Raw genomic sequence first — 27,399 nt, forward strand, 5'->3', positions numbered from 1 at the left:
CAATGTTATTTTGTTGTTCACCCTTGTCAATTATTTTAGTGATTTGAGAAATATCAATCTCTCGAATAGGAAATAATAAAGGAGTATCAACCTATATCTTCTTGATATGAAAATTGATCCTTCAAGGTTTTTCACTCTCATTGATATTGTCATTTCTAAGAATCTTGCATTATAATATTCTACTATCCTTGTACTATGATTAGAACAATAAAATATATATCATATAAACTTTTATGATAACTAATAAAATATCCTTAAATATTTTTTGGATCCAATTTATTTTTATATGGACTAAAGACTCTTATTATCTTTAGAACTGGGTTTCTTACTAGTCTATAACTTAAATGGAATTGAGAAAACTAATGTACTATGAACCTTGTTCAAGATATATATATAGTTGTTCTAAGAGCTTTATGTTGAATCTTGGATTTTGATGATGAAATCAATTGATAAAGTTATGGTCTAATTAGTATTTGAGTGACGTAGGACTAACTTCGATCATGGAAAGATAATTCGATTGAAGTGAAAAGAATCAGACATTGGGCCAGTGTGGAACATGTCAAAAGATTGGATGTTGGATCTGAGGACTAGTCGACGTGCCGGAAGGACTTCGTGACATGAGTTTGGGCATCGGGCTGAAGGATCGAACATTACATCAAGGAGATCGGATGTTACGGGAGGTCAACATATTGATTGGGCAATACGTCGAAAAAGAGGACAATGCACCGAAGGATTGAACGAAGCACTAGATGAACCAATAAAATGCTGGACAATATAGAATTTATGCTTATAATAATATGTGTCTAGATCAAAGTAGTCTAAGTCTAATTGAGTTAACTTTAAGTGTAACCAGACTAACTCAATTAGAGGCCTATTAGGCCTAATTTGGGATTGAGTTTGGCCCATTGGGAGGCCCATTTAGTGACCCATAGATGGGTCGGTGGTGGCATCACCAAAATAAGCAGTGGTATCACCCAGACATAATCTCCTAGACTGTATCAGGTGATGCTACCGCTAGTGTCATATGGTGGTCCTACCTAACACAAGTGGTGGTACCGCCAATATCCCAGAAACCTAAGATAAGATCTTTTTTGGCTCCATTTTTAAAGCTACTTGGGGTCTATAAATACCCCAGTTATTTCTGCTAGGAAAAGTATGAAAAAGAGTGAAAAATAGGGGAAAGAATCCTTGAGAAAAAAGTTATAAACTCTCTTGAAGTATAAAGTCTTTTCCTCCTAGGTTTAGAAGTTCTTCTAAGGGAGGAATGCAGTCTAGTGTAAAAGAGAAAGGTATAAAGGTTATCTCCTAAGCCTGTAAAAAGGAGAAAGAGTTATAAGAGGGTAGTTGATCTTTGTCCGTTGAAAGAAGATCAGTAGTGAAAGCCAGTAGCCTCATTGAAAGAGGAACTAAGAGTGGATGTAGGTCACGACGACTGAACCACTATAAACTCGGTTTGCATTTACTTTCTACTTTTCATTCATAGTGCAAACTAATTTACTTACTACTCTTACGTACGTTTCAAGTTAAATTCATTTCTGATATGAGCTTTATCGAACGAAAGTTTTCGAATCGATATAATTTTACGAAAGCACTAATTCACCCCCCTCCTCTTAGTGTTGAAATGGTCCTAATAGTTAGTATCAAAGTTAAGTTTTTCTCATTTGGTTTAACATCTAAGAGAATGACTTTTACTGGCAATCTAGAGGGTCACTTTATCACTCATCCTCCTATGTTCAATGGGACAAACTATACGTATTAAAAAACTCATATGAGGATTTTTCTAATTTCTATAGGCTTTGGTTTATTGAATATTGTATAATGTGATTTTAAAAAATCTTCTAGATTAATGAATACTAGATAAAAAATATTTTCTTTAAATATGAAAGTTATGAATTGTTTTACGCTTTAGACAAAAATGAGTTTAATCATGTTTCTATTTGCAAATCTGCACATGACATTTGACACACACAAAGTTACACATGAAGGCATAAATATAGTTAAAGAGTCTAAAATTAATTTTTTGATACATATTTTTGAATTGTTTCGAATGAAACTAAGTAAAACCATTAGAGATATACACTTGTTTTACATATATCGTCAATGGTTTGAAAGCACTTGATAAATTTTTTTTGAATTTTGAACTTGTTAATAAAATTTTATGTTCTCTTCCTAAAAATTAAAATATGAAAGTAACTACTATTCAAGAAGCAAATGACTTGAATTGTTTTCCTCTTGAAGAACTCATAGGGTTATTAATGACCTATAAAATGACCTGTATGACACATGATGATAATAAGAACAACTTTTCAAATAACAGAAAGGATTTGGCACTTAGAACAAAAAAAGACTACTCGAGCGAAAGCTCGAGTGATGATGACTTTGAACTTATAATAATAAAGTTTAAAAAAATTATAAATTAAGAAATTAAGAATAAAAACGAACTTAAAAAATAAAATAATAACTTACTATGAATGTAAATGGCCGGGGCAGCTCAAAATTAAATATCTACAACTGAAGAAGAAGATGTTCGTACATCAAAAGAAGAAAAAAACACTTAAGACAACTTGAGATAAATTGAGTGCACCGAAGATGAGGAGAAAACCGATGAAGACGAAGTGGCGAACTATGCTCTAATGGCCCTCGACGATGAGGTAAGTGACTCAACCAAAACCCATTTACCTTACAATGAAATATTTAATGCTTTTCATGATTTATTTGATGATTTTAAATTAGTTGATAAGAAATATAAAATGCTAAAAAGGGATCATGCTTCTCTTTCTAGTAAATTTAAAAAATTAAAAAACAAGCATGATAATTGCATGTTAACCTCTTGTATTCAATGTGAAGAGTTAGACTTAGTCGAAAATAAAAATATATTATTATAAAATATATTTAAAAAAATAAAAATTGGTAGCGAATTACTAAACATGATTCTTGCTAATAAAGGTAATATACATAGAAAAGAAGAAATTAATTTTGTGAGTAGCAACACTCTACTAGTCATAGGTGCCCAACAAGCCAATCACGTGAGTGATGACACGTGTGACTTGATACAGAATCTTTTTGCTTATTATATTTTGGCATATATCACTTTATAACTATTACATATATGCACATATATATTGTGATATCCTTGGATTCGGGCAATGGGAATCGGATCGTGATGAGATCATGAAAATGAGATCGATTCACCTTTAAACACATATCCTAAATAATCCCGGTCATAGGTTACTCGAGAGTCTATCATGTATGATACCTTATGCCTCAGTAATAGGGTCTATCATATATGCTTTGCTATGTATTAGGCCTGATATAGCGTATGCTCTGAGTATCATGAGCAGGTATCAGGCGGATCCAAGCTTGGAGCACTGGAAAGCAATAAAGTGTATCCTTAAGTACTTGAGAAGGATTAAGGATCTTTTACTAGTATATGGAGGTAGTAGCCTTAAGGTTGAAGGTTATATAGACTTAAGTTTTCAGTCTGATGTCGATGATAACAAGTCAAATTCGGGGTACGTGTACACCTTGAATGGAGGAGTAGTGTGCTGGAAGAGTTCCAAGCAAGATACTACTGCTGACTCGACCATAGAGGCGGAGTACATTGCTGCATCAGATGCAGCAAAGGAGGGAGTCTGGGTGAAGAAGTTCATCACAGATTTGGGAGTTGTGTAGGGTAGCAAGGAGCTGATCTCCTTATATTGTGACAACAACGGGGCAATTGCTCAAGCGAAGGAACCTAGGTCTCATCAGAAATCTAAGCATGTTCTGAAGAGGTTCCACCTTATCAGAGAGATCGTAACCCGAGGAGATGTAGCAGTGGAAAGAGTTCTATCTGAAGATAACATTGTAGATCCACTGACAAAGTCGTTGTCTTATATTGTCTTTGAGCGTCACAGGGGTTTAATGGGGATCAGACACATAGGTGATTGGCTTTAGGTCAAGTGGAAGATTGCTAGTCATAGGTGCCTAGCAAGCCAATCACGTGAGTGATGGCACGTGTGACTTGATACAGAATCTTTTTGCTTATTATATTTTGACATATATCACTTTATAACTATTGCATATATGCACATATATATTGTGATGTCCTTGGATTTGTGCAATGGGAATCAGATCGTGATGAGATCATGAAAATGAGATCGATTCACCTTTAAACACATATCCTAAATAATCTCGGTCATAGGTTACTCGAGAGGGACATCATGATAACCGGACAGACTTGTGTGCTGTATACCGGTCCATATGATGGATGCAGTTGGTATCATAGCTGCTCGTGTAGGGACACTAGGGATACAGTACAGGTGCTTATTGGAGAATGAGTTCACTGATTGATCTACTTATGGAATGCTGAATGGTTGATATTGCTTTATTGTCAGATAGCGATTCCGTAGTCCTAGTGGTATATCTAGTCCTTAGACTTGAGAAACCAAGGATGTCCTGTATGAGTGCTCCACTCTTTGATACCAGACTTATAGGTTTGGTTGTCCCAGATCTAGTACAACCGATCATTGGAAGTGGTAGTCGACCTTACGAGGGCTATTGAGTGTCAATAGAGGATCATCCACTCTCGGTGTCATGAGAGGAATATCTCATGTGTTTTTGCTCAAACAAATCCCTGGCTAGGGTCATTCGGGTTGAGAGAGAAAGAGTTCTCCGGGAGAATTCGATTAGAGCGAGACTCGAGTAGAAACCGTATGAGTATGACAGCACCATGCTCGATATACGGTCTCTGGAATATTAGATAGATGAGGGACTATAGGTACATAGTAACTGAGGATAGATAGGTCCAATGGATTAGATTCCCCTGTATCGTTTGGGGACTACAACGTAGTGGCCTAGTACGTCTGTAGTCGATGAGTCTAGTGAATTATTACAGAGATAATAATTCACTGAGTTAGAAGGAGTTCTGACAAGTATGACTCACGGCCAGCTCAATATTGAGGCCTAGAGGGTCACACACATATGGTAGGTATTGCGATGAGCAGAGGTTCAGATATGAGATATCCGACGGAGCCCTTATCGTATTAGATATCCAATAAGCTCCTGAATTATTGGATCCCATGAATGAGATCCAAAAAGATCCTATGAGAGATTATTGGATAGAGATCCAATAATCTAAAAGGCTTGGGTTATTGGATGCAGATCCAATACCCACTAGGGGAGGATCCATTATATTTTGACAGGGAACCTCTATAAATAGGAGGGATTCAGAGCCTCATAGGCTAGTGCCTTTACTTGCCTCTCCTATTCTCCTTCCCCTTTCCACCTCAGAGCCTGGAGTTTTGAGGAGCGTCGTCGTAGCCCTGCTATGTGGATCACCACTATAGAGGAGGATGCTTGACCTCCTTCATCCTCTCCTAAAGATCTGCAAGGAAACAATGATATACGATCTCCCTAGGTAACACAATCTACTCTATACGCAGTTTTTCAGTTTCATGGATTTTACGCACCAATCTTCGCATGATGACGAACATTTCTTTAAGAATCGGGAATTTTTGTTTTCTTGTTCTTCCGTTACGCATGTGATGTCGCCCCCAAAGATTTTCCCAACACGCTCAACTAACTTCTTTTATTAAAGGACCAACTTTATATGTTCCCCCTAAGGTTAAGTATAATTTTTATGGTAGACATGGACATTTTGCTTATAAATATTTATTTAAAAAGTATGACTTGCATAAACTAGTTTGGGTTCCTAAAAGAACCATAAATGACTTTATGCCAACAGATAAGATAGATAGATCTAATTTTGAAAAACTCAAAGTCAAATGGTACCTAAAACAAACCCACCCTTCTTGTAAAATGTTTACAATCGAAAGCTAGGAGCAAAAATGATATCTTGATAATGGATGCTCAAGGCATATGACCAAAGATCCAACATATTTCAAAAAGCTCACTAGTCGAAACAACAATAACATTGACATTGAAATTATTTGATTAAAGATGTTTTATTTTTTTAATATATTATACTATTGATCTTTGTCACTACAAAACTTGTTTTTCGATTTTAATCAATGATGCATGGATTTGACATAAAAGACTTGGGTATGCTTGTATGAAATCAATCACATGAATTGAAATAACTAAAAAAAAAGGAATACATTTTTCTTGAAAATATCTCTATCCCTAAAAGCTTATCGAATCTTTCAAAAAGAGATTAATGAATCTATTTATGTTATTTTTTATGAATCTTTTAAACTATGAAAGTGATTTTGATGATTTGATGATTTGAATTTGAATACATCTAAATCATGATCTTGATTTCTCGATATTTATAAATTGAGATTTATTATGAATCAAGATTTTTTTATCTCCTATATTTTTTTTTTGCTATTTACTATCCAAATGAATCATGATTTTTTTTTCTCGGAATTATAACTTAAAATTTTTTTATGAATCAATATTTCTTATTATTTGTTCTTGTATTTTACTAAAGAGGACACCTATCAAAATGAGTCTTGATCTTTTGATATTCATAACTTAAAATTTATTTATGACTCCTTTATGTTTATAACATGTATACCCCATCAAATCAAACTTATTTTTGATATCTTTTATATGAAGATTTGAATATTGATGTAAAGGAAAAAAGAATTACACTATTGTATTATTTTCTTCTTTTTGACAATAACAAAGGGGGAGAAAAAATTGTTAGATTCCACGTCTTAAGAAAAGAAAAATTGCTAAACTTGCACATATCTAAAACTTGTTAGCTTGCATATTTTATAGTGAAGTAAAACTTACATGTTTCAAAAATATACAATTGCACTTTTCTCTTTTTTATTGATGACAAAAAGGGAGAAGTTATGACGATGATTTAAATCATATATGATATGATGTACTTTGATTTTTTAAATTATGATTATGTTTGAAATACTCATGATTTTATAATGCATGCAATAATGTGATCAATTGGTTCTTTCAATACTCATGATGCATGTAATGGTGAGATACTCATGATTTTCTGTATTCAAAGTTTATTTCAAAATAGTATATAGATAGCGAGAGTTTAGTTTAAACTTTGTCATCAATTGGTTGTCATCATAAAAAAAATAGGGAGATTATTGAATCTCGGATTTTGATGATGAAATCAATTGATGAAGTTATGATCTAATCAGTATTTGAGTAATGTAGGACTAATTGCGATCATGGAAAGACAAATTGATTGAAGAAGGAAGAATCAAACGTTGGGTCGGAGTGAAATATGTTAGAAAATTGGACGTAGGGTCAGGGGACTGTTGGATATACCAGAATGAATTCGTGTCATGAGTACAAGCATCGAGCTGAAGGATCGGACATTGCACCAAGGAGATTGGATCTTGCGGGAGGTCAACATATCGATTGGGTAATACATCGAAGGAGATGACAATGCATCGAAGGATTGAATGATGCGTTGGATAAACCAATGACATGTCGGACAATATAAGATTCATGCTTGTAATCATATGTATCTAGATCGAAGTAGTCTAGGTCTAATTGAGTTAGTTTTGAGTGTAATAGGCTAACTCAATTAGGGGCTCATTGAGCCTGATTTGGGGTTGAGCTGGGCTCATTGTATCTCGAACGGTTATTGCGCACCTACAACAACTTCATTTAACGAATCATTCATTACTTTTGCATGCTTATACAAAGACATAACATTATGTTTTGCCTTAGTTTTGTGTGTTTTTCTTTGGAAAATATAAACAACGATAGTTCATAGTGCTGTAGTATGATCGCTTGTCACGCCAGGCTGAACTGCCCCAAAATGGCTCTGTTTTTGTGTGCCACGGCTTGTTTTCTGCAAACTGTAGTTGCATACGAAACATCAGATATCTCAGCACCTTAGAGCTCCTCGGGTGGCACAGGGCTGGATAGGGCTTCGGTATATTGTCGAGTATTGAACAATCTTCACAAGTTCGTACATTAACTTGACGGAAACTTGCCTTCGTGCCCAGCACCCGGTAAGCAGTTGTTTGTGGACTTGTAACTGTTCATTCTACCTTCTAAAGTCCTTGTATTCTCCTTCCTCTCTTTTCTCTCTTACACTCAAGGCGCTTGTTGAATACTTGTAAAGCTTCTCACTTCGCGAGACATTGGAACTTATCAGTCACTCGTTTTCAATATAATCAACTTTCTATTTTAGAGGTCCTTTGGGACTTGTATAAGGTTACAACTAGGCTAAACCTTTGCAGATGCATATCTGGCAAGGGCGCCTCATGACTTCGGCAATCCCAGCCAAGTTCGGGAAGTTGGCGCAAGGGTGCTTTATGACTTAGGCAACTTCAGCTAAGTTCGTGACTTTGTTGCAAGGGTGCCTCACGACTTAGATAATTCCAGCTAAGTCCGTGATATTGTAGTATCAAAGCAGGCAAGCAATTCGAGCAAGTAGCGAAGAAACTTTGCAATCTCGCTATGATAAAGCATCATGGCGAATCGAGCAAGGCGGGGCAAGCCAAACTATTGCCCAAGCAGCCGCAAGTGGGCTACAAGTGTAAACTCACTCTCTTGTTGGTGGAGCCACTCTGGAGGAACATGGCAGTGAACATGATGAGCGAGAAGTTGGCTACTCTCTGCGAGTAGAGGAGGCGCAATCTGGAGCGCCAACTGGGAAAAAGAGCCAGATGTTCTTGAAGTGAGTTTAGAGGAACTCTACTAAGACCAACAAAGGCTTCTTGGGATAGAAAGTTCATAAGAAGAAGCTGAATCCCGAATCGATAAGGTTGAGGCCCTAGTTGCACAAAGTCGTGGCAGAACTCACTTCCAAAGTGATAGCACTCACAAGGGCACTAAATGCAGGAGGGAGAAACACCCGCGTTGTGCCATCACAAAACTTGAGAGCACCCAAGCCTCATTGCTATGGAGGTTCTAGGGATGCAAAAAAACTCAAGAATTTCTTGTTTGACATAGAACAATACTTTCGAGCTACAAGGCCCGATTCTGAAGATATCAAAGTTTTAATAGCAACCATGTATCTGAATGGGGATGCAAAACTTTGATGGTGAACCCGTTGGCAGGAGATCCAACAAGGTCGGTGTCGAGTGGACACATGGGAGGACTTGAAGTAGGAGTTGAGAACTAGTTCCTACCCGAGAACATAGAGTTTGTTGCAAGGAGAAAGTTGAGATAACTCCGCCAAAGTATTTACATCCGAGACTATGTGAAGAAATTTTCTATACTGATGCTGGACATACAGGATATGTTTGAGAAGGACAAGATGTTCAGCTTCCTCGATGGTTTGAAGCTATGGGCTTAACAGGAACTGCATTGAAGGAATGTCACCAATGTGATCGGGGCAATTGTGGCCACAGAAAGGCTCACCGACTTTGTTTCCTCATAGGACTTAGGGAAAAGGAAACAATCTTTAGGAAATTACCCTCCAAAATATTCTCGAAGGAAGGAGCCCGAGGGCAACCAAAGAAAGAAGAGTTCCCACAAAGGGTCAAGCTCAAAAGGCAAGGCCCCAAAACCTGGCGGATGCTTCTTGTACGAAGGACCGAACATGGTGAGGGAGTGCCCACAGAAATAAGTACTCAATATCTTAGCAACTTCAATCCATGTCCACAAATTAGACAAGGGCAAGGTCATCGCTCTTAATTCAAGTAGTTCAGAATCCAACAATGACTATGAGAAGTCATAAGGACCCTGGAGGGGAGCAGTGCATTTGTTGAATGCTTTACGGGGTCAAATGGGGGAGAACACGAAGGCAAAGTCACATAAAGCAGGGAGCAATGAGTTGATGTATATGGACATCAAGCTCAATGGCCAAACAACTCGTGCAATGGTAGACATGGGCGCTACTCACAACTTTATTGTCGATCGAGAAGCAAAGTGACTTGGACTGATCTTAGAGAAGAACCTAAGTTGGATGAAGGCGATGAACTCGGAGGCCAAGTGGATCTTTGGGCTAGCAAAGGGAGTCCCCATTAAGATTGGAACTTGGAGCGAGAGCATAAACATGATGGTAGTGTCACTGGACAACTTCCAAGTGATTCTCGGAATGGAGTTCATGCACATGGCGAAGTTGGTGCTAATGTCATTCCTGAACTCCCTATGTCTAATAGGAGGTAATGACCCCTATATGGTTCCCATCTCTCGGAGTGAAACCAAGGATCCCCAACAAATATCATCATTACAATTGAAGAAAGGGTGTGAAAAGATGAATTAATATTTGTGATTGCTGTGAAGCTAGAGCCCCTCGACGGGGAGGCCATTCATAAACATGTTATGGTGGTGAGCATTCTAAAGAAGTTCATAGATGTTATGCCACCCAAGTTGCCAAAAACTCTAACACCACATAGACGGATGGATCATTATATCAAGCTGGAGCCGGGAGTGAAGCCTCCAACGAGACCACCCTACCACATGCCCCCCCCCCTTAGAGTTGGCAGAGCTCAAGATGGGAGCCTCTGACTATGCATTGATTATCGAGCCCTCAACAAGGTGACGGTGAAGAACAAGTATCCTATCCCACTCATCGCGAACTTGTTCGACCAATTAGGTAAAGCAAATTATTTCTTCAAACTCGACCTTCGGTCGGGGTACCAATAGGTGCACATTGCTGAAGGCGATGAAGCGAAGACTACTTACATGACCAAGTACGGAGCTTTTGAGTTCTTGGTGATGTCTTTCGGCTTAACCAACGCTCCGGCCATATTCTGTACTCTTATAAACTAGCTATTCAAGGAGTATTTGGATATGTTTGTGGTCATTTACTTGGACAATATTTCGTCTATAGCCAAACGCTCGACGAGTATGTCGAGCACCTTCGGACAATTTTTAAGGTTCTTGGGGAGAACACTTTGTTCATGAAAAGGGAGAAGTGCTACTTTGCTTAGATAAAGATCTTATTCTTAGGGCATTGAATCGGTGATGGTTCCATTTAGATAGATAAATCAAATGTGCAAGATGTTGCGGAATGGCAAACTCCAAAGAAGGTACCGGAGCTGAGATCCTTCCTTGGTTTCGTCAACTACTATTGGTGCTTCATAGTTGGGTATTCAAAGCACACAACTCCACTGACGAAGTTGCTGAAGAAGGAGCAGCCTTGTAGATGGTCTGACAAATATGAAGCGGCATTTGAAGATCTAAAGACTGCTGTGTTGGAAGAACCAATGCTCAAATTGCCCAATTATGGGGAGTCCTTCAAAGTCCATACAAATGCTTTAGACTTCGCTGTTAGGGGAGTATTTATACAGGAGAGTCATCTGGTGGCCTACGAGAGCCGCAAGCTCAATGAGACCGAGTGACAGTATCCGATGCACGAGAAGGAGATGACAACGACGGTCCACTATCTACGAGTTTGGCGACACTACCTTCTCGGTTCATGATTTGTGTTGAGGACAGAAAACATTACTTTAAGTTATTTTCAAACTCAAAAGAAACTCTCTCCAAAGTAAGTATAATGGTAGGACTTCCTAGCTAAGTTTGATATAGCAATAGAGTACAAGCCTAGAAAAGCTAATATCATGGCTGATGCATTGAGCCAGAAAGTGGAATGAGTAAATGTCATACAGTTGGAGGGCAGAGGCCAAATAAGTCAGTTGCATTCCAACATCATTTCCAAGATCAGGGATGGACTATACAATGATCCCCAAGTAATAACCCTAATACAACTATTCAAAGAAGACAAGGCATGACGATTTTAGATCTAGAAGGGACTCGTCTACACCAAAGGGAATAGGGTTTATATTTCTTGATCGAACAATTTAAGATGCAAACTCTTGAGAGAGTGTCTTGATTCCCTTTGGGTAGGACATCCGAGCATTCACTGAACATTGGCTCTCGTGGAGTGAGCCTTCTACTGGCTGAAGATGAGGATTAATGTAGAGGAATATGTTCGAACGTGCCTTACTTGCCAACAAGACAAGGTGGAGCAGCGGAAGTTAGTGAGACTTTTAGAGTCGTTGCTCATACCAGAAAGACCATGGGAGAGCATTTCCTTAGATTTCATATCAAGCTTGCCAATAGTAGAGGGCCTCGAATTGATACTTATGATGGTCGATCGATTTTCAAAGTATGCAACTTTCGTTGTTGCACCTCTCCATTGTTTAGTAGAGGAGGCGATCAAGCTGATAATGAAGATGCTAGTCATAGGTGCCCTACAACTCAATCACGTGAATAATGACATGTGTAACTTGACACGTAGTCTTTTTGCTTATTATTATTATTTGATATTTTATCACTTTATATTGTATGTTGCTTGAATATATTGTGATGTCCATAGATATGTGAAATGAGAATCGAATTGTCATAAGATCACGATAATGAGAACGATTCGCCTTTAAACACATATCCTAAATAAACTCGATCATAGGTTACTCGAGAGGGACATCGAGATAACTGGATAAACTAGTGTGAATAGTATACTCATCCATATGATGGATGTAGCTGGTCTCATAGCTGCTCATGTGGGGACACTAGGGATATAGTACATATATTCATTGGGGAATGAGTTAACTGATTTATCCGCTTATGGAATGCTAGATGGTTGATAATGCCTTATTATCAGATAGTAATTTCGTAGTCCCAATGGTGTATCTGGTCCTTAGACTTGAGACACCAAGGATGTCCTGTATAAGTACTCTATTATTTGATACCAGACTTATAGGTCTGGAGATTCTAGATCTAGCATAGCCGGTTAACGAGATTGGTAGCTAACCTTACGAGGACTATTGAGTATCGATAGAGGATAATCCACTCTTGGTGTCATGAGAGGAATATCCAATGTATTCTTGCTCAGACAAATCTCTAGCCAGGATCATTCGGATTAAGAGAGAAAGAGTTCTCCAAGAGAATCCGATTAGAGCAAGACTTGAGTAGAAACCGTATAGGTCTGACAACATCATGCCCAGTATACGATCTCTGAGATATTAGATAAATGAGAAACTATAGGTATATGATAACTGAGACTAGACAAGTCTAATGGATTTGATTCCCCTATATTGTTTGGGGATAACAACATAGTGGCCTAGTATGTTCGTAGTTGATGAGTTGAGTGAATTATTATATAGATAATAATTCACTGAGCTAGAAGGAGTTCTGATAGGTATGACTCACGACCAGCTCGATATTGGGCCTAGAGGGTCACATACATACGGTAGGCGTTATGATGAGTAGAGGTTCGGATATGAGATATCAACCAGAGCCCTTATCTTATTGGATATCCAATAAGCCCATGAATTATTGGATTCTATGGATGAGATCCAATAAGAGCCAATGAAGATTATTAGATAGAGATCTACTAATCTAAGAGGTTTGAGTAGTTGGATGAAGATTCAATACCCAATAGGGTAGGATCCATTAGGATTAAGTTGACATAGGACCTCTATAAATAGGAGGGAACCAATGGTTCATAGGCTAGAGCTTTTTTAGGTTGCCTCTCTTATTCTCCTCCCATTCTCCTCCTCAAATAGTAGGCTTGGAGTTTTGAGGAGCATTGTTACAATCTTGTTATATGGATAACCACTAGAGAGGAAGACATTGAATCTTATTCTTTCACTCCTACAGATCTGTAGGGATTCAGGGATATACGATCTCCCTAGGTAAAACACAATCTTTATATACACAGTTTTCAGTTTTGTGATTTTTACGCACCAATCTTCGCACGACCACAAACACATTTTTGGAAAATTGAGGATTTTATTTTTCTATTCTTCCACTGTATATGTGATGTCACCCCTAGATTTCCCAACAGAAGAATGTGGTGAAGTATTAGGGAGTCCCGCACAATGTCATCAATGATCGTGATGCTCGGTTCCTAGGATAGTTCTAGACCGAGATATTCAAATTATTGGGGTCTAAGTTATACTTCTTGAGCAATATCTTCGGCACTACATGAGTGCCAACTAACAAGATTGGGTAAAGTTGTTGGACATAGCCCAATTCTCCTACAACTTGCAGCGGAGCTCTGCATCCAACAAAAGCCCATTCGAGATCATTACAAGGTAATAACTGTCAACTCCTCACACCTTGGCTATCAAGTATACTGGGAATAGTTCATCAGCATATCACTTTGCAAAAGAATGTCATCGAAATATAGATATTACGCGAGCTTACTTGGAGAAGGCGATTAAAAAGATGAAGAAGTGGACAGACTTGGGAAGATGACTACAAGAGTTCAAAGTCGGCGATTTGGTGTTTATGAAGCTCCAACCAGCATCACTCCAATTCTTTAGGCACAAATTACATAAAGATTGGTGTACAAGTATGAAGGGCCCTTCCCAATTATCAATAGGGTGGGCAACGTCTCCCATAAGTTGCAACTACCGATGTGGCTCAAAATTCATATTGTTTTTCACGCTAGCAACTTAAAAGCCTACCACTTATATCTACAAGATGCTTCTCGAGTGTTCTAACTTGGTTACCCCCCACCATACTCTCCTACGAGAAGCAAGTTGAAACCATTTTAGCGGATCACAAGATAAAGCTACCCAATAGAGCTGAGCAGACCGAGTACTTGGTGAAGTGGCGAAAGCTTTTCCGGACTAAAGCTAGTTGGGAGCCCGAAGATATCCTACGACATGAATAAGTAGTCGTCAACAACTATCAACAAACGTCGACGAGGGCGTCAATAGTTTAAGTGGGTGAGAATGTTATGAACGATCGTCGCGCACCTGCAATAACTTCATTCAACGAATTATTCATCGCTTTTGCATGCTTGTATAGAGACATGGCAACATGTTTTGCCTTGGTTTTATGTGTTTTTACTTAGAAAATATGAAGCAATAACAGTATGCAGTGTTGTAGTGCGATCGCTAGCAACGCCGAACCGAACTGCCCCAAAATGGCTCCGTTTTCTATAAATCGTAGTTGCACATGAAACGTCAGCCATCTCAGCACCCTAGAACCCCCGGGTGGCATAGGGCTGGATGAGGCTTCGGTATATTATCGGGCATTGAACAATCTTCATAAGTTCGCATGTTAACTTAACAGGAACTTGTCTTCGCACCTGGCACCTAGTGAGTAGTTGTTTGTAGACTTACAGCTATTCATTCTACCTTCTAAAGTCCTTGTTTTCTCCTTCCTCTCTTGCACTCAAGGTGCTTACTGAATTGCTTGTAAAGCTTCCCTCTTCGTGAGATGTTGGGACTTGAGACCTGTACGAGGTTGAAACTAGGCTGAACCTTTGTGGATACATATGTTGTAAGGGCTCCTCATAACTTAAGCAATCCCAACTAAGTCCGGGGAGTTGGTACAAGGGTGTTTCACGACTTAGGTAACTTCAGCTAAGTTCATGACTTTGCTGCAAGGGTGTCTCATGACTTAGGTAATTTCAACTAAGTCCATGACAATTGGGAGGCCTAGACATAGTCTCTCAAACTATATCAAGTGGGGGTACTGCTAGTGAAAGATAGTGGTACTACCTAGACAATCTCCCAAACTGTGTTAGTGTTGTAGATGGTGGTACTACCCAGCACAGGTGGTGATATCGCTAGTACCCTGGAAACCTAGGATAAGACATTTTTTAGCTCCATTTTTTAAGCCACTTGGGGTCTATAAATACCCCAGTTATTTTTACTTAGAAAATTATGAAAAAGAGTGAAAAAAGTTGTAAACTCTCTTAAGTATAGAGTATCTTCCTCCTAGGTTTAGAAGTTCTTCTGAGGGAGGAGGGAGGTCTAGTGTAAAAGAGAGAATTGTAAAGGTTCTTTCCTAAGCCTGTGAAAAGGAAAAAAAAAGTTATAAAAGGGTGGTTAAGCTTCTATTGAAAGAAGATCAGTAGTGAACGCTGATAGCCTCGACAAAAGAGGAATCAAGAGTGGACATAGATCGCGACGACCAGGCTATTATAAACTCGGTTTGCATATACTTTATGTTCTTCATTCATATTGCAAACTAATTTACTTTCTCACTGCTCTTATGAATTTTTTAAGTTAAATTTATTTTTGATATGGGTTTTATCAAATGAAAGTTTTCGAATCAACGTAATTTTACGAAAGCACTCATTTACCCCTAGTGCCGAAACAGTCCTAACACTTCACCCCATATTGACTCAAGTATAGAGGAATAGCTCATCATACTTCTAATCATATCTATAAGAGTATGATTTCACCTTTCAGCAATCTTATTGTGTTGTGACACACCTAGTAAGACATACTGAGTACAAATACCTCTCTTTTTAAACAATCTAACAAAAGAATCAGTATTCTGATCCAATTCATCATATATGTCATAAAATTCACCACCCCTGTTAGAGTTGATAATTTTGATTTTTCTATCTAATTGTCTCTTAACCTCATTTATATATGCCTCAAGAGTATTAACAGCTTGAGACTCTTTATGTATTAGATATATATAGCCAAATCTAGATAATTCATTTATAAATGTGATGAAATATTTTTTCTCTACTAAAATAGAAAATATAGAGTAGTCCATAGATATCATTATGAATAACTTCAAGGAGCTCTTTACTTTTTGTAGTATTTTTCTTTATATGCTTAGTCTGTTTTTCCTTAATACAATTAATGCAAATATCAAAATTAGTTAATTCTAAATTTTTTAAAATATTATCATTCACTAATCTTTCAATTCTTTCTTTGGAGATATGCCTCAAATGTCTATGCCATAATAATAAAAGAATTTTCATCATTGAAACTATGTTTCAATTCAACATTTGATTACAAGGTCATTAATATTTTTAGAAACTCAAATTCAAATTAATTCTAGATAAACCACTACACAAAATTTTAAAATTAATTTTTATTAAATTATAAAATATACTAAGTTTACCATTATCAAAAGAAATACAATATCCTAACTTATCAATTCTAGATAGAGAAATTAATTTTTTAGAAATAGTATAAACATAGCATGTATCAATTAGATCCATCAAATAATCTATCTCTAGGCATAAGCGATAAGTTCTTACTACTATCATTTTTACTTTGAGATAATTCCCCATAACCATGAATATTTCATGTTCTTTTAGTTTCTAGGTTGCAAAAAATCTCTATATATTATTGGTAACATGAGTTGAATTATTAGAATCAATCCACTAAGTATTAGAAGGAACTACGATAATGTCTGATTCAAAGCAAAGGTCGAGTTTATATCTTTATTTTTGAACTAAGTCTTATGTTTAATATAGTCCCTTTTTATATGTTATTCTTAACATAAAAATAAAATTACTTTACTATGAAAGCTTTCCTTTCATTAGTTTGCTTAATATTTTTAATCCTAACAAATTTATTTGATGAATGACACTTCAATATTCTTTTCTTATTACCAGCTCCTTGGATAATAGTGTGAACATTATAATATCTTTTTTACCTTAATCATAATTCTTCATAAATACATATACTAGTCAACTCATTCAAATCTCACTTATCCTTATTTATATTATAATAAATCTTAAATGAGCCAAATTAAGAATGAACTATACAAGAAATGATACATCAATATTCATGTCTAATGCTTTAAGTTTCGTAGCTTTATTAGTTACATTGAGTATGTGATCCTGAATTCCTTGAATGTGTTATTATACTAAGCTATAGTTAGTTTCTTCATTAATATGTCAGTCAATAACTTATCAGTAAATTTAAATCTATCTTCAATAGCCCTTAACTATTCCTGTGAGCTAGTTGTAGATAGTAATAAAGTCTTTATGTTATTTATAATTATCATTCTTATAAATGTTAAACTGAGCCTATTAGATCTTGTCACGCCCCTCAAAATATTGACAATATTTAAAATTTTCATCGCAACTAATCCAGGATCCAAACACACATTTGAGGTCACTAAGAAAACATTCAGATCAAAATTTTACCTCTAAAGTCTACAAATTCATAACCCTGTGCAGTTCATAAACATACCACACATCACTCGATAATTCAAACAAACTGAACTCAACTCATCAAAATAATAACCACAACGTAATTTCACGAGTGGGGAAGTCTATGCCGTCACCAAACCAACGATTACCATAAGTTCATATCATTACATGAATTTAACTTAACATTCCAAAATCCTAAACATGAGGGATCCTTTAACTTACATAAAATCCACAGGTTTAGATTCATCGTCACCATTTCATTAGATGCAGAGTGGCTTATACAACAAATACATATATGCTAACAAAGATATGCCCAAAATCTTCTAACTTTCCACTGCCTCAGCCCAATCTTAACATTCAAGCAAGCGATACGCTATCCTGAAAAATTTATCAACAAACGGGGTGAGCATATAGAGCTCAGCAAGTGACTAACATATCCATATCAAAATAGGACAATTTCCAAAGAGATAAAGTTTTAGAATACGAGGCAGAATATACGAATTCGTGGACATAATATCATTAGGTGCAGAATCACAATTGTCCTTTCAATCATACATATTTTGTTCATAACATATGGGGCATAGAGTAATTGGAGCATATCAGAAACGAATGAAACGTTTTGGAGCATACAATAACAAATGAAACATATCTGAGTTTATCAAAGGCATATGAAATGTTCCGGAGCATATCAATAGCGTATGGAACATTTCGAAGCATATCCACAATGAATGAAACATTTCAGAGCTTATCAATATCACATACCAAACAGAAGCTCAAACGTCGTCTTTGACGTTGCATTCATAACATTCTTATCCAAAGCATGTACAAAAACACATAACCAAAGCTCTGGATATCATATCAAACATACAAAAGGTGTAGTGGGATCTCAAACAGAATGTGATTCATCCATTTCTGAATGACCACCAGACAGAAGTCTCCCACGTCTGGGAGCTCCATCCACCCACGTCTAGGTGAAGCCAGAGGGGGCCGGCAGAGCATCGCAGGCTCTAAGCACATACCCTTTACCATTTCTGGCAAAGGTCCAGACAATCCCACCAACACCAGAGTACAAGAGGGTAGTTTTAACAATAAGTAGCATATATCTGAAGCACACGTGGACCAACAAAACGTACATGTGCCTTTTCGAGACAATACGATGCAATGAACAAATCTCTCACAAAATGTATTCAAATTTGGAATGAAATGAAAGCAAGAGTATACAGGGATTCCAAGCAATCATATTTAGCTCAATTCAAATAAGAAGGTGAGATGAATTCAATATCCAAAGGAATGGAACAGAATACGCGAAATCGATAAAAGCTCTATTTCTGACAGAATTCAAGTGGCACATCGAACAAATACTTCAGAATATCAATTATGCTCCAATATCCATAAGAAAACTACTGTTGAAAGATATATCAATCTGTTTTCTGATGAAATAAGTTTCATACGAATCAAGGTTTCCAATAAGGAGTTACCATGGATTTAGTGACCAAAGGTCAAAGACCGAATCACTGTTTTGTAGAATTTATAGGGTGGAATCAACGGATAGAAGAATAGGCCTTTGAATTCCAAATTTTTCAATCTATATATCAAAAGAAGGATTTTCAAGTCTAGTTTCAAATAAAATCAGTTTGGTACAAATCAGAATTTCCAACAGGGAGTTATAGGCATTTTAGTATCGAAAGGTCAGAAATCTTAATCCCTATTTTGCAGTATCGATAGGCTCATTTGAAATAGACGTTTGGGTAAGTATTCGGTGTTCAAAATCTTCAAAATTTGTGTCAAAAGAAAGATATAAGAGTCTAATTTCAAACAAACTAGGTCCTGCTCAAATCTGCATTTTATACTAAAAATTATAGCCAGAACCGTATATAGGGGTCAGTTTACCAAAAAATTTCAGAATCCATGGTTCTATGTCCAAGGAGAGACATATCAGTTTCTAAATAGAAATCCTTCAGTTTATTTTGAATCAACATAAAAACAGAGACTAATTTTCTGTAGGATGGGATTAGAACACTTGTCTTTGAGAATTTTGACCCCCAATTGAGAAGATTGAGTAAGAAACCTCAAAGCCCCAATTTTTCTTCTTCTTCTCCCTTTCTTTTCTCTTCTTCTTTCTTTCTCTTCTGTTCTTCCACACCGTAGCTGCCTTATCTGGTTCCTTAAGAATGAAGGCAGAGAGGCTTAAGCGGTGGGATTTGTTATTTTATGCGTTTTGTAATTTAGTCCTTGTTTTTATTATATTCACGATTAGGTCCTCAGGGTTTACATATAGGTCCTCATATTCTTTTTTTTTTTTTGAACAGATCTCCCAAATCTTAAAAATAAGTTACATCTGATTCATACTCTATTTCTTTTATCAATTTAAAATAGATGCTTACATTATCACCAGAAATTTATACGAAAATTCGGAAATGAGGGATGTTACAGATCTTTCCAAAGCATTCATTTTATTAATTTATTCCATAATACTTTCATCAATCAAGTCTATGAGTTTTTCAACGAGCAATACAAATTAAGATCTAATATGCTTAGTGTAAATTCTATATACTCTAATCATTTTGAATAATTTGAATTAGAGAGTATAGGGACACTAGACGTTGGAGGGTGTATAGAAGGAAGTACTACTATAAAATATAAAATAGTATTAATACTTTGAGTTTTCAAGATACGATAAACTATTGATATCATTCATATTTCACCCAAAAAAAAAATATTGACATATTAAATATTCACTCAATTATTTATGGAGAATTGTTACCATCCTTTTGAAATAGTATTATTATTATTGGATATATAACCCTAAACTATAAGAATATCTAAAATAATATCATCCTATTTCATCACATAATTATTCGAAGTAGATTTTTTTTATGATTATCTAAATTTCATAATTATGTATATCATTATAAATATTATTTTCTTAATATCATTTAGGATTAATTCTTTAATATAATTATATAAGTTATCGGTCTTACCCTTTGGCGACTACAAGACCAATACAATAACATAAAATATAAATATCCTATAAATAATAAAATATTTATTTAAATTTATATCTCATAAGCCTATCATCCTAGGATACCTTGGCAACTACTAATCAGATAAAACTTAAGAATATAAGTTACAAATAATATTCATTAATTATCATTTAATCTAATATATATCGAAATAGTTTAATAATAATCATGATATTTATTGAATATTAGTTAACGTAAATAAAAACTTATCATGATAAAATATAAATAATATCTTTATGTGAAAAATAAATATTATTTCATAATCTTAAAGATATGCATGTGAATAACTAAATAAATACATAAGTTATGAAACCCTGCAATCAACCTTATTTAATTGGGCTAAATATTAGTATTATTAAGGAAATAAAAAATTAAAGTTGATCAAAGTGAAAAAATTAATCAAAATTTTGACTTTCCTTAGATTCGATCAAAACAAGTTGATTGAACAAGTCTAAATAGTCAACATATAGTCATAATCAAGTCCAATCAAAATATTTGATTAAAAATAAATTATATTGATTAATTTTATAATTAAGGACATAAATTAGAAAAATTTAATTTTAAGGTTAAAATTATAATTTTGTTAGGATATATAATAGAATTATATAGTTTTCGAAGGGTAGAATTATCAAAGGATATAAATTAGAATTAAAAAAATTTATAAGGGTAAAACTATAATTTTAAAATCAAAACCTTAATTATTTCTCTCTCCACGGTAGTTGTAGTGCATGGTCGCCGCCTACTACCGCTTATAAAAACAATAATACTTATATTGTTGATCAATAACTTCTTAGGTCGTTGTGTGGTGTTATGCCCATGCGCCACCCGATGACCCTAATAATTCTGATACTAATCGTAAATATAAAACCATGTTGATAAATATATTAAGGTATTTTATTTCAAAAACCTAACTCTAATACGAATTATAAGCAGAAAAATCATGATTATGCTACTATTATGCAAAAAAAAAAATGATGCATACATTTCGATACTATATAAAAAGTTTATTTGATCTATAAATGCATTATCATTGGATTCGAAAGTCATGACGATGTCAATTTGCATGGAGAATTAGACTCGTCTTCTTATCTCTTTATATCTCTCTCAATCCATGATTCACTATGAGCAGTGAATCATGGATTGAGAGAGATTAAGAATATCTACAATCTCAATGACTGATATATCATCCCTAATATGTCCTATTTATATATAAACGAGAGCAAAAGATCTAGAATGATAATTAAAAGAGTCTAAAGGATCTTACTATTGATTGAACTTGTTGATAACCATTATCATAATTTAATCAGATTTGTAATATATTTTACCTAATTAGATATGATCACATAATCTAATAATTTTTGCTATTTGCTATTTGTAAAAATAAAAAAATATTTTTTCATGGCTAAGAAAAATGAATATTTTCACGTGCTCAAAATTGTTTCCTAAGACCAACTTTGTACAACAGAACGATGGGTGACGATGATTACAAACTGAAAAAAATCTGTTCTTTTCCTAGCAATAATGTTACTGTATTCCATCCTTTTACAACTGGGAATGGAACGGTATGCATCAGGTTCAGCTTCAATCCATGCATGCTAATAAGAGGATTGCTTGGTTGATGTGATTGTGGGACTTGTGAGACCAATTTAATTTATGGTGACTTGCCACTAATTTATCAGTAGTTTATTTAACTAAAAATCTTATTAACAACAACAACAATAATAATAATAATAATAGTTACTACAAAGTATTATCAAATTAAAATTATATATCAAATTATCATATTTATATGAACTATTCACATTAATATGTGATGAAATATTATATTATATTATTTTTTGATAAAAAAAATATGGTGAAGATAAAAATTGATCATAAAATCTTACTGTTAATTGTTAAAACGTTTACTTCCTCCAATCTGATATCTGTAGTGGCCCATTGGGTCCATCTTACCAGATAGAGCTTGTTCTTCTAGGCGAGGATTCGAGAGAGACAGAGGAGCACGGAGATGTGACGAGGGACTTACCATTTAGCTGGCTGCCACTTTAACACCCCCATCGCCCCCCCGATTTCCCTGCTCTTCTCACCGGATGCAAATGACAGCGGGGAGCCAAATCCTTATCCCTTCTTAACCTTAGCCCGAAGGTATACCTCTCCACCTCTTCTTCACTCTGTTGTAGATTCTGCGTGCGATTACTCTTCTCCGGAATCTGCTTCTGGCCACGTAATCCGCCCCAAAATGCAATCTTTAAGCACTTTCTGCTCTAAAGGAGCATCCTTGCCGGCGTCTTCCATGGATTCCCATTCGTTGAGGAGGAGAAGGAAAAACAGCTCGGGCCATGACTCTCCACCTGGCAGCAGCAGCAGCAGCAGCTGTTCTCGCCAATCCTCGATTTCGAGTGGTCTTAGAGGTTTAAGAAGACAGAGCCGTTGTTGGAGGAGTAGGATTTTTGCTAGCGGTGTGAAACTTGGCTTTTTTGAGCAGACTAGGGTTCCTTCCGGGAAATACTTATCTTTGGCTTTGGCATTAGATCAAGAACAATTAGGGAGTGGACATGTAGAGGGACTACCAATGTTTGATGGTGAAGAAGATGAGAATGAACACGAGAAGAAAACTGTGTTAAGTGAAAAAGAAAGGGTTGATGTTCGTGCCTTGGCGTCCAGCTTAAAGGATGCTAAAACTGCAGATGATGTGGAGGATCTGTTCAAGAACATGGATGACTTGCCTCTGCCTGTCTACTCATCTATGATTAGGGGCTTTGGGGCAGATAAGAGACTGGATCCGGCATTTGCTGTTGTCGAGTGGTTAAAGAGGAAGAGCAAGGAGACCCACAGTTCTCTCTCCCCCAACTTGTTCATCTATAACAGCCTCTTGAGTGCTGTTAAGCTGACCCGGCGATTTGATAAAGTTGATGAGGTTATAAAAGATATGAAGGAACACGGCATCGTTCCAAATATCGTGACTTATAACACTTTAATGTCTGTTTATCTCGAACAAGGGCGGCACAAAGAGGCCCTCAGCGTGTTAGCTGATATCGAAAATAATGGCCTATCTCCATCTCCTGTCACTTATTCGACCGTTTTACTAGCATACAAGAAGATGAATGATGCATATGGTGCACTTGGATACTTTGCCAAGCTGAGAGAGAAGTATCAGAAGGGTGAAGTAGGTAAAGATAGCAGCGAGGAATGGGAGAGCGAGTTTGTTAAACTCAAAAAGTTCACAATCCACATTTGTTATCTTGTAATGCGTCAGTGGCTTGTAAACGAAGAGAATCCAGCTCCCAATGTGTTGAAGCTCCTAACTGTTATGGATGAGGCACAAGTCAAACCTGGCCGAGCAGATTATGAGCGGCTTGTGTGGGCGTGCACTCGAGAGAGCCATTATACTGTGGCTAGAGAATTGTATAATAGAATAAGGGATATGGGCAGTGACATAAGTTTATCAGTGTGTAATCATGTGATTTGGCTAATGGGTAAGGCTAAAAAATGGTGGGCAGCACTTGAGATCTATGAGGACTTGCTGGATAAAGGACCTAAGCCTAATAATCTATCATACGAGCTGATCGTTTCCCACTTCAACATCCTGCTAACTGCTGCTCGGAGAAAAGGGATCTGGAGATGGGGTGTTAGGTTGCTCAACAAGATGCAAGATAAAGGCTTGAGGCCAGGAAGCAGAGAATGGAATGCAGTCCTTGTGGCATGCTCTAAAGCAGCCGAACCATCGGCTGCTGTACAGATATTTACGAGGATGGTGGAGCAGGGGGAGAAACCGACCATACTCTCTTATGGAGCTCTGCTAAGCGCACTTGAAAAAGGGAAGCTTTATGATGAGGCTCTCCGGGTCTGGGAGCATATGTGTAAAGTTGGTGTCAAGCCAAACTTGTATGCATACACAATTTTAGCATCTGTTTACATTGGAAAAGGAAGCCCTGAGATGGTAGATTCTATTCTTCGTGAAATGAGATCAATGGGAATTGAACCAAACGTGGTGACTTTTAATGCAATAATCACTGGGTGTGCTAAGAACAGTATGGGAGGTGCTGCTTTTGAGTGGTTTCACCGAATGAAAGTTCAAAACATCAAGCCAAATGAAATTACTTATGAGATGCTGATAGAAGCTCTTGCGAGAGATGGCAAACCAAGACTAGCATATGACATGTACTTGAGGGCTTGCAATGAAGGGCTACAGCTTTCTTCAAAAGCCTATGATGCCGTATTAGAATCTTGTGAGTCGTATGGCATAAACATGGACTTGAATGCTTTGGGCCCACGACCTTCTGAGAAGCAGAAAAGCACAATGATACGCAGGAATTTGTCAGATTTCTGTAATTTTGCCAGTCTCCCTAGGAGAGGAAGACCGTTTGATGAGAAAGAAATATACCATTCACAGGGTCATGAGTGATGAAACCATGGATGAGTTTGTTTACTTGGTTTCCTACATGCAGGCAAGGTCCATCGATCAGTCATTGGTAATCTCCATGTGTAAGCCTCGAGAGTTAATGATTTAAGTTCCACAAGAGATACTGTCATCTAATATTTTTGCAAGTCTAATTGGCTTCTGCTTGGAAAGGAATTTTCAGTCACATTGATTGCACATTTCCATTTCGTCCAACTTTGTTCATAAGGTTAACATTCCTTTACACTTCTGTACACTATTAGTGAGTCCCAGAAATTGCTAACTATCCATTCACTGTGATTGTTGTTCTCTTTGGACATGATTTAATTTCCTACAAAATTTTTCATCTTCTATTTGTCGGCTTTTTGAGACATAAATTTAATTCACGATACTTGCACTACTTGTCAGAGATGTTATCCTCCAGTAAAGTTTGTTAGTTTTTTATTAAATGACTGGGCACCATCTGCTTCTTTTTCTTCAGTGGTTTTGTTTATCTGCTCTGTTTTATTGATATGATATGACCCAGTGGTTATTGAAATAAATATAAAATCCATCACTTAAAGAATATGATATGACCCAGTTAAAAATATTAGAATGTCCAATTCAGCCACCATTCATTCCACCTGCAATGAACAAATGTGTTCTATAGCCTAATTTGTTCAGTTCCACATATCTCGGATATGGGTTCTTTGCTTCCGCAAGACGAGCTTGATTAATTTCATCATTGTGGTTCATTGTTGAGTTCTGGTGCACAAATTAATTTGGATATAATCGTAAATGCCATCTTTTCATGATTGTCATTTTCTCTTTTTCTGCAGGAGACACCTTTTTTCGTGTGAGTTTCATCAACAATTTCTTAAATTTACTTAAAAATCTCTTCTAGCAAGAAGAATCAGGCTTAGGATCTCCAGTAGGCACTAGAGTGGTGTTGAAAATAGGTCGAGTGTTTTTTTATATTTAATTTTCCTTTTTGATCAACTAGAATAGGAATAATGAGTGGTGCATACAATGGCCACTTTTTTTTCTGATTATATGTATTCCACACCAATTGGAATATTTCTTCTCATGCTTTATATTTGAATTCTGATTCTTACATCTTAATTTATCCATCAGAAACTAAAAGCTACTGCTTGAACTCACTGTGAACATGTTTCTGCTGCTCTTAGGTGCGTTGAAGCAACATGCAGGAGAAATTTGCAGTTTTAGGGATATGTTGGTAGAAGTATTCGAGGATTGACTGAGGATATACTACATAAAGGTTTCCTTCCATGAGATCAAATGTTTGTAAGCAGTAGGAAATTGGGAGGAGATGAGTAAGTCATCTTGCCTATGGCATTACATCTTTCGACGAAACTGGAACTTATCTAAGAAGAAAGAACGACATGCTGTTTCATTGTTTGAGAATGAGCTATTCCGGAAGAAAATTTTTGAAGCCTACATAGTGAAGGAGATCTCTTGCCCATTTGAGGACGAGATGCAGGTAAATTTACAGTTCTCTCACTGTTCTTCTTGCATCACAACCTAAAACAATCATGTGTTGGGATAATTAGGACTGTATGCTGCAAGTGCAGTGGCACTGCCATCAGTCTCAATAATTTCTCCAGTTAACCAATACATATGTTCCTTCATGTCTCTTAGAAGCTTGTAGACCAAGGATGATGACACTCTCAATAATAGACCATGGATCAGTCAGTCTGGAACTAAATTCTAAACTATATATGACAATTGCTTAAGTTGTCTTCTAACTGTATTCCTTACCATTATCTTCATACCAGTATGAGCCAACAATTGCTGACATTCTTTTCCCACTTTTGATGTACCAAAGTCAACTCTTTTCTGTTGACCAAAACTGATTGGACTCCCATCAATAAAATTATCAGAGAAATAATTGACCTATTGTTTTATTGAATCCTAACCATTATACCTAAGATAATGATGCTACATCCATCTAACCTTTTACGAACTAATTCGATCATTCTTTTGCCGTGGGACTAAACTAAGGTGTTGCAGATATAATCGTCTCTTTTGTGTCTTTTTAGCAGCATGATCGGACTTGGTTTCAAAGACTTCCTTTTTTTTCTTTTGAAGAAAACACTTATGAAATTTTTAAGTGGTTCTTTGTACACAAATATTTTCTGGTCCTGCAAATGATTACCAAGCTGTGATATGTTGCATTCTATCACCCTCACTGCATAGGCAGTGCTATATAACTCACTTGTTCTCCTTTA

At 36.4% G+C, this 27,399-nt stretch overlaps 1 protein-coding gene across 3 annotated transcripts; it reads left to right on the forward strand.

Moving 5' to 3' along the window:
• The first annotated feature begins 22,732 nt into the window (after positions 1-22,732).
• On the forward strand, positions 22,733-26,804 carry LOC135607759 (protein LOW PHOTOSYNTHETIC EFFICIENCY 1, chloroplastic-like). 3 transcript variants are annotated; one of them, XM_065099804.1, is made up of 2 exons: positions 22,733-25,400; positions 26,338-26,804. In XM_065099804.1, the coding sequence occupies exon 1, from the start codon at positions 23,012-23,014 to the stop codon at positions 25,175-25,177; it is 2,166 nt and encodes a 721-aa protein (XP_064955876.1). In that variant the 5' UTR covers positions 22,733-23,011; the 3' UTR covers positions 25,178-25,400; positions 26,338-26,804. The 3 variants fall into 3 exon arrangements, with proteins under 3 accessions (XP_064955876.1, XP_064955874.1, XP_064955875.1); XM_065099802.1 differs by having other exon boundaries at positions 22,733-25,257; XM_065099803.1 differs by having other exon boundaries at positions 22,733-25,244.
• Positions 26,805-27,399: the final 595 nt, after the last annotated feature.

This window comes from Musa acuminata, chromosome BXJ2-3 (genome assembly GCF_036884655.1).
Source record: "Musa acuminata AAA Group cultivar baxijiao chromosome BXJ2-3, Cavendish_Baxijiao_AAA, whole genome shotgun sequence".
NCBI classification, from domain to species: Eukaryota; Viridiplantae; Streptophyta; class Magnoliopsida; order Zingiberales; family Musaceae; genus Musa; species Musa acuminata.